Here is an 8,305-nt window from a genome sequence, read left to right as displayed (position 1 = left end):
ACAGCAGTTTCAGGAATGTTTGAGTTACTGCCTGGTGATGCTGTTTCCTGGTTGGCGAATACCAGTGCTCTCCTGGGTTGGAATTCTATGTAGGTCATGAACAACCTTGGAGCTGGTATCAGTCTGTTCCCAGCAATGGGGCCTTTCCCGGATTTCTTCTTTTTTGTTGTTTTAAGTACTTTTACATACACGATTATGCCCACAGGTAACAAGAAACCAGTGTTTCAAAAGAAAACCTGATCACATTGCTAGATAACGCAGGTATCCTAAACAAGAGTGCTAGCGCCTGGAGGGCTCTACCTGCAGCTGCTGCCAGGAGTACATATTTTTTTGATTGGTAAGAACTGGCAGATGACGCTTCATGAAATATAAATGCAAGAAAGCCTCCGGAGAGCGCAATAAAAACCTTCCACCCGTCAGTCTTGGAGGGTAAGAAAGATACTGTTAACAGCAGCAGGAAATGGCCTTCGGAGTCTCAATATCAGTCTATCTTTTATTCAAAGGTAGGTAGTTCCTTTTTGTCTTGTTAATTTTGTGTCCGTGTAAATTATGCATAGAATTTGTTTTCTCTGAATTAAAGAGCAGTTGGCTTTTAAACTTCGTTCTTCATGACAAAGAACAGAGCAAGAAATCTGTGAATTAATTCTTATGTAAAGCAGGTTGGGTTCCTAACATATTGTTGCAACCCCTTTTTTGAGACCTGTATGCTTGCTTTATACAACAAGAGCAGTTGATACATTTTAACTACTGTGTCTTAGCAGCCTCATGATTGATTTAGTAACCCACGTATCCACTTTCTCGTAAAAATAAATGTATTTCTATTTTCCGTAATTATAAGGTAGTCCCTGGAATCGGTATGGATGAGAAACAGTCAGGAAACTGCCCTGGTCAGGTTTTGGATTTCAAATGTAAATGAATTAAAATAGAACACACGTGGGAATAAGTAGACTAAGAAGAATTTTGGATCTGTAGCTTGCACCTAACTTTCAATCTGTTGCTTGCACGTAGAAGGAGGCTCACCTGCTAAAGATGCCTTTCCCCCCCTCCCCTCCTTCATATAGCAATGACAGCCTTGACTGCAGAGGTAGCCGTGTCGGGAACACCCCCAATCACAACCCAGCAAAGTAACTGGACAGTTAACAAAACGGAAGGTATTTTCTTCACACTTGTGTATTTTAAGTGCCTTTTTTTTTTAACCTTTTTGAGAGATATTTGGATTGTGATCAAAAGCAACATTGGAAATTTTGAAATATATATTTTATTATTAGATAATCGACTCTTTCAGCAAGATGTTGTTAAATGGAAGTGACAGTTTATGTGCCCGCAAAGAACTGCCTTTATAAAAGGGGCAAGCAAAGTAGATGAGAGACACAGAAATCGTTTTCAGTTACGATCCTGAATGTGAAACATGCCACATTTTCTGCCAATAACCCACGCGTGTCCCAAGACGGTTTGTCCCCATTTTGGCATTCTTGATGACTGCTGTTTTGATACAGTCTTTTCATCTGTGACCATGACTTTGCAGCCAAAGAAACTATGGCAAGATGAAACCTTAATCCATCTTTGGAAAGATCTTTTTTCTTGTTTTGTTTTGGGGGGATTTTGTTGTTCTTTTAGCATACGTTATACTTCCAAACCATTTATACCCAATTTTGGTTGTTGGTGGTAATGACATATCATCACCATGACTATTATTATTAGAATAGCTTCTGGCTGCTGTTGCGCATCATTATTTTTTAAGCCTGTTTGAACTCTCAGAGGTGAACTTGGTAAACTTGTGACTTGCCAAGACCTGTGTACCCAGTAGTTACGATCCTCACACAAATCACTATTGCCTCTTGTGAAGACAGGTAATAAGACATAGGACAGAGAAAACACCATATTTTGCTCTCAGAGCCAGGCAAATAGGTCAAGTCAGATGTTTTGTTTCTGAATACAAAGGCTAGTAAGATTTAAACATTCTATATTTCACCAGTGATTTTAAATTAAAAAAAAATCACTTAAAATATTTTGCCCATGTGAGTTTTGAATAACTACCCGCTGGCAAAGAAAATCTGTGTGAGCTTTAGAATAATTTTTAGCCAAACATCTTCATGTCTTCTGAGTCTTTGAGCCAAGAGGAAAGATCTTTACTGGGGGATATGCGTTAGAAAATTCAAGAACAGTTTCCCCTCAATAACTGGCTTCGTCGAAGTGCACCCAGTACCACCTTTTTACTTCCTTAATAGTGAAAGTCTTCCAAGTTACGGAGAATAATAATAGAAAACAGGGGACTGAATGTATCATTTCTACAGTTTTTCTTTGTTTTCTTGATGGAGAACTTCAGTTTTTCTGTTTTGAATTTAATTTAAAAATCTGCAACCAATATCTTAGGAAATTTTTTGTAAACTTATACCTAATATTCTTCTCCTTAGGGGAAGGATGAGGCTCTCTAGTACACTCTTTCTTTGAAGATGTTTTCTTTCAGTTCTCACATTATCTAGCAAATCCTGCTTCAGGCTTGGCTAATTCAATTGATTTAGTCTTGGAGCAGGAAGAACCAAATACGGTGTACAATGGGAAATTCTTACTGGCTTAGAGTTAATTATTAAAATGAGACTCTAGATTCACAATATTGCATTCAACAAAATGAAGGTGAATCTTAAGGTAATATTGTATGTTCTCAGCCAACATGAAGTTATCTTATTGGTGGCTTAGTACCTAAAATTCGGTGTTTTAAGTTTAAGAAAAATATGCCTTTTTAGATCTTTTTTTTCCCCCCTTAAGAATAAATAAGTAGGATTCCATACATCTACTTAGCTAGCAAGGCAAATATGGTGTCACATGATAACTAAAAGTGGGGAAATAAGTTTTCATAACAAGACAAAATGGAATGTCACCAATTCTGCTTGGGACAAGTTTAAGAATCAGTAATTAGGTTTTTACCAAAGAGGACGCAATTACACGGCTTTACCCAAGTATCATCCCCACTGCATAGGCCCCAACGATAGCATAGGTATATGTCTTTGGTCCATTAGAGAATGAGGAATAAGCATCCTGAAATGTATACATTTTGCCACAAGACAGTTTCCCAAAGGAAAGCTTCCCTTAGAGATTGTAGACACTTGACCATGGACGTTTTGCCAGATATCATTTGCATAGTGTTAGAAGTCAAAACCCAAATTTTCTCATTCTGTCTATCTCGAGGGTTTTCTCTATTTTCTCAGAATGTCTCTTAACGAGTAAAATTTCCAATTAATATTCAAAAGTGTTGTTTCCACTGTGTGAAGCTTGAGCCGTAACTTGTTTCTGGCTTCTTGTATAGGTCATGAAAATTCCTCTTCTGGAATCAGGCACGGGGCTCCCGTTACAAGTCCTTTCTCAATTGATAGTCCACAGAAGAGGAAGCGGGGAATTCTCACCTTCTCAACTTCATTATCTCCGTAAATCCCGATTCCCTAAGTGCTGACTTCTCAGGTGTGAATGGGAGAAATAAAAAAGGAGAATCAAGGCTAAAATGAGAATCAATGCTGCCACCTTTAGGCAAACTTGTATCTCTACCATATTATGTAGAAGGAACGGAACGATCATCCATCCACCTCCAGCCCCTGATTAGTGATACGTCTAAATGATATTAACCTAGAGTCTGTGACTATAACCTGCCGACGGAACCAGTCAGTAGTTTAAAAGGCAGAACCAGTCAGTAGTTTAAAAGGCAGAGCACCCAAAGAATATTCTTAAATTTAAAACTCTCTTTACATACGTGTAACAAAACTCTCTTTACATACGTGTAACAAATCTACTATAAGAGTGTGACCCACTTCATCTGTTAACGTTGTATGTCCTTTTCCTAGTTGACTACACAGAAGGACCCATAGCCTTGAAGTTCTCACATCCTTGCCTGGAAGACCACAATAGTTACTGCATCAATGGTGTTTGCGCATTCCACCATGAGCTGGAGAAAGCCATCTGCACGTAATTGCAAAGAACTTTCCAAGTCCTAGAGATGGGAGGAGATGAATTTACGTTTGACACGTTTCTCTGCGGTTCACATAGTACATTTCCATACACCTGTTTCTTATCTAGTAAAAAGGGTACATCATCTGGACATGACTCATTGTATTTGAATATCTAAGGAGTCTTTTTCTAAACTACCTAACCTTCATTACTCAAAAATAGGGTCCCCACATTAACAGCTTCTCTGTAACCAGGGAGCTTGTTACAAATGCAGAAACTTAGGCTCCACCTCAAAACTACTGAATCCAAATGTGCATTTAAGCAACATGCAAGGATGATTCTGGATTTTCACGGGATTGATTACAGATGAGATGAAATAGATGGTAGCAAACACTCTTGAGGAATATGAAGTTCTAGAGCAATTAAGTACTATTTTTATGATCATTGGTTTGCTAGGCATTCTCCTGTGAAAGAGTAGATTAACAGTTTTCTAGATCAACTCATGCAAGCAGACTAGACTACCTTTCTCTTCTACCCGTGTGGGAAGTTACATTAATATGGGGCCTTAATGAATTGGCTATTTTGAAATACCTAGCTTCCTCAATACATTTATAGTTGGCTTTCATTTGGCATTTTTCTCTTTAATTTACATTACTTATTTTCTATTGAAATTTTTATTTTTTTGAAATTGGTCATTTCTGTATGTTTCTACCACTATGGGTTTTTAAACTATGCATTCTTTTCTTTTTTTTAAAAGGTGTTTTACTGGTTATACTGGAGAAAGGTGTGAGCACTTGACCTTAACTTCATACGCTGTGGATTCTTATGAAAAATACATTGCAATTGGGATTGGCGTTGGATTATTGTTAAGTGGTTTTCTTGCTATTTTTTACTGCTACATAAGAAAGAGGTAGGAAAAAATGAAAATGTGAAGTCGCTGGGCACTGGTTCACTTGATGAATATTTATTGAGCCCCTAGAATATACCAAGCACTGACATGTGTAATTTTTTAGTTAAAAAATGATCTGGCAGCTTCCTACATATTTGTTTTGATGCTTTTCCTTACAAACACAGACAAGCAGTAAAAATTTGCCTGCAATTGCACTAGAATTGCTCCAATCTACAGTTCCCCTTCATCCTCCTCTGTCTGCCCACATCAAAGTTGGTGAACCCCACAAGAGCAGAGAGTGTAACTTGTTCACAGTTGTATATTCAGTGTTTATTACTGAGCCTGGCACATAGTGGACACTCAGCAAATATTTGTTGAATGAACATATCAAGAAATGAACATTAAATGAATGAAAATATATGGCCAACATGGGCCATTTTCTTTTTAGACTTCAGGTAAGGGTTTATTCGGGAGATTTTGTCGACTGCTAAAAGCCTAAGAAAATAAGCTTGATGCACACGTACAAATTCCTTCTGTTATCCACACTGGTAATATTTTCTTAAATCTATGTCACTAGGATAAAGGCAGGAAGTAATGGGAGAAACTTTAAAGAGAAAAGTGCAAATACATTTCCTTGGCTGTACTCTATTGACGAAGTTGCCATTTTAAAAAATGACCAACACTGACCGGACAAAATAAAAGTTTGTTTGCTTAATAATTATATCTTAGAGAGAAGAACATCTATTACGTTGATTGTAGATCAATTGATATAAAATCTGTTCTATCAACTGATTGTTGTTGTATCAGTTGCCTAAGAAACCAAGAAAGGAAAGAGAAAACAAAAAAAGGAAGGAAAACCTTTTAGTGTTAACAAGACTGCTGTGTGAGGTCAGGCTCCTTGTGAGGTCAGGTTCCTTAGCAGCGAAACATAAGATGGGGATTCTTGTGCAAGTCACTGGCCGAGGGAGTGCTCTAAGGTGAACCCTGGAACAGAGTAAGGAAAACTAGAGTGGAGGAAGAAAGTGAGCAAAGTGTAGACTTTGCTGAGGTCTAGCCTTGGCGCAATTCCATAGGGAGATCTAGAATATGAACGGCATGACAGACGTCTCCCACTAGAGCAAGGAGTCTTGGTTTTAGTGCTCTATGTCATCAAGCATGGGTGGCAGGATGCTCCTGGTGAGAAACGGGCCAAGGGCTTGGAATCTCCCAGGAAGCTTCGGTGCTCTCTAAGAGAGCTAAGTGCTCCTTGGCCAAGCGATCATCTGGAGAAGGATGCAGCAGTGAGCCTGGGGTATGGGTCCACCCCATGGATTTGGAGTAGGGCACCAAGAGCATAGATGTAATTCTCCATTAACTATAGAAACAGCCGTCAAATTCACATGGAAACCAATGTTCTGTTTTAGGTGTCTAAAATTGAAATCGCCTTACAACATCTGTTCCAGAGGAAGACCACTGTGAGGCCTTTGTCAGAAATGTTCACAAGGCATTTATAAAAATCAGTGGGCCCCAAACTGAAATCTTCAAATGGAACAACAAAACTTCCCAAGCTGACTAGACTGGAAAATAATGGAAGTTGGGATCATGATGAAATGAGAGAATAAATTTCAACGTTGGTCTTTGGCCTCTGCCATCGTTAGGGTGCCATGGGAGACGAGTGAACAAGCTCTGGTGACAGAAGTCAAGTTCATAGTCCTACTCTGGGTTGGTCGCTGTTGTCCGTGTGGTTACTGTTCTTACTGCAGAAGGACCCAATGTCAGATGTGAAGTCCGTGGGAATCATTATCAACCTTGCAGCAAGCCAAGGCAAGGCCAAGCTTGGGTTCTTCGTGTGCTTTGCTACCACCAGTATTTTGGATCACTGCTCTCTGGACCTAGTCCCAAACATGCTGCTTTCACGGTGTCTGAGAGAATGTGGTGTCAGCTGTTGGATGAGGTCAGTGTTATGGCATCTCCAGGGACGCAAGCATGTGCCTGAAGTCTAAACCAGAGAAAAGAAAATGGAGTGTCCAAGGCAAACACGAATCATGCCCAGCTTGGGACAACACTATGTAGCCTTTATCTGTGAAATATGGAGTAAGCTAAAGAGTTCTCGATGACTGAAAGCTGACTGGATATCGGTCCTGAGTAGATGAAACATTTCTGTTTCTGCATGGATTATAAACCTTTGTGCTGGACTCATTGGTCCCCTCATGCCTATGGTCATTACCTCTTCCTGTCGTTAGTGGAACTACCTGGTGACTATCCATTTTGACTGCAATTCTAGAATTCTACTAATTAAATTCGACCATTGGCCCTGAAATAGAAACTGAAGAATTGGACATAGGAATCTTCTCACCAGCCAACAGTATGTGGAAACTTTCTTTACCATTTCTGAATACTTGATAGCAGATTTGCACATAGCGAGAGAAAAATGGAACAATGGCAAAACTACTTATTTGGGAATTAGGGTCCTTCCTCTTTAATCCTGTTTCTTCCACGTAAGTTGAATAGACTTGCGCAGGTCCTTTAATTTCTTTGGGCTTTGGTTTTATTTTCTACAAGGCCCTGACAGCTTCAAAATTGGACAGTGGGTCAAGAGAAATTTTTCCGTATTTGTTCTGCAAGTGGGATTACTCTTAACACCACCTCTACCCCCCGTACCTCCTCGAACACCTGGACACACCACTGGATATCATCTCAGGTGTATAGTTTAATGTGTGGTTTGTAGAATAATAAATTAAAATTTTGTTTTCCAAGGAAGTGAAACAGGAATTAAAGAATAATGATACCTACCAATTTTCTTTTGGATTCAGTCTAAAACTATGGACTTTTTTTCTCCTTCATGACATAGAGAAGCGAAACAGTTCTGATCACAAGATGGGTTAAAAGAGAATCAAACATGAGCGTTCTTACAATGTTAACAGGACTTTAGCTTCTAATGACTTTCCATTCACTTCTAAACAAAACCTCACATTCTGCTTTCCTTTGAGGAGAAGGTATTTCTCCAGCTTTGTTTTTCCTCCCTGAGGAATTTCATGCAGATGAATCGCATGTCAGCACTTTCTTGTCCTAGCAAACTATGCAAAGGTTACATCATACCAAAAAGTGGGGAGGAGAAGGATCCTCCCAGTGACTCCAGGACCGCACCTAGAAAGCTGTGCCCTTCCTGGGCATTTCAAAAAGGTGTTAAAAAGCTGGGGAGAGTCCCGGAAGAAGCAATAAAGCTTAATTAAGGACTGCCTCTTGATGAAAGGAAAGAGGAATTAATGCTGGAGTCTGGGGAGGTGATAACCAAAAAAGTTATAAATATCTGGTTATAAATATTTCTAAATTGTAAGCCCAAGATAATTGAAATTAAATAACACCAAACAGAGAATTGAAATTTCAAGATTGCCAAACTAAAACAGAAACCAATAAGGAGTCAGATTTTTTCACTGAGGAATAGGATAAGGTCCCCTCCCAAACCCAGGGAGCCGGCAGAAATTTAAAGCGTGGTTTATG

At 39.2% G+C, this 8,305-nt stretch overlaps 1 protein-coding gene across 3 annotated transcripts; it reads left to right on the top strand.

The window, feature by feature from the left end:
• On the top strand, positions 1-7,600 carry EPGN (epithelial mitogen). 3 transcript variants are annotated; one of them, XM_082728598.1, is made up of 5 exons: positions 3-503; positions 1,062-1,151; positions 3,834-3,954; positions 4,694-4,801; positions 6,229-7,600. In XM_082728598.1, exons 1-5 carry the CDS (start codon positions 461-463, stop codon positions 6,281-6,283), a joined length of 417 nt encoding a protein of 138 aa, XP_082584724.1. In that variant the 5' UTR covers positions 3-460; the 3' UTR covers positions 6,284-7,600. The 3 variants fall into 3 exon arrangements, with proteins under 3 accessions (XP_082584725.1, XP_082584724.1, XP_082584723.1); XM_082728597.1 differs by having other exon boundaries at positions 6-503; positions 4,694-4,846; XM_082728599.1 differs by lacking the exon at positions 1,062-1,151 and having other exon boundaries at positions 1-503; positions 4,694-4,846.
• Positions 7,601-8,305: the final 705 nt, after the last annotated feature.

Source organism: Mustela nivalis (assembly GCF_964662115.1).
Source record: "Mustela nivalis genome assembly, chromosome: 4".
In the NCBI taxonomy this organism is placed as follows: domain Eukaryota; kingdom Metazoa; phylum Chordata; class Mammalia; order Carnivora; family Mustelidae; genus Mustela; species Mustela nivalis.
This window is presented reverse-complemented; position numbering and strand designations above follow the sequence as displayed.

Bases quoted from the DNA above. Each gene is read 5' to 3' on its own strand.
- EPGN (XM_082728597.1), top strand. From the start codon at position 461: ATGGCCTTCGGAGTCTCAATATCAGTCTATCTTTTATTCAAAG. The intron at 504-1,061 runs GTAGGTAGTTCC...TCCTTCATATAG, and splicing joins AGTCTATCTTTTATTCAAAG to CAATGACAGCCTTGACTGCA. The intron at 4,847-6,228 runs GTAGGAAAAAAT...GTTCTGTTTTAG, and splicing joins TACTGCTACATAAGAAAGAG to GTGTCTAAAATTGAAATCGC.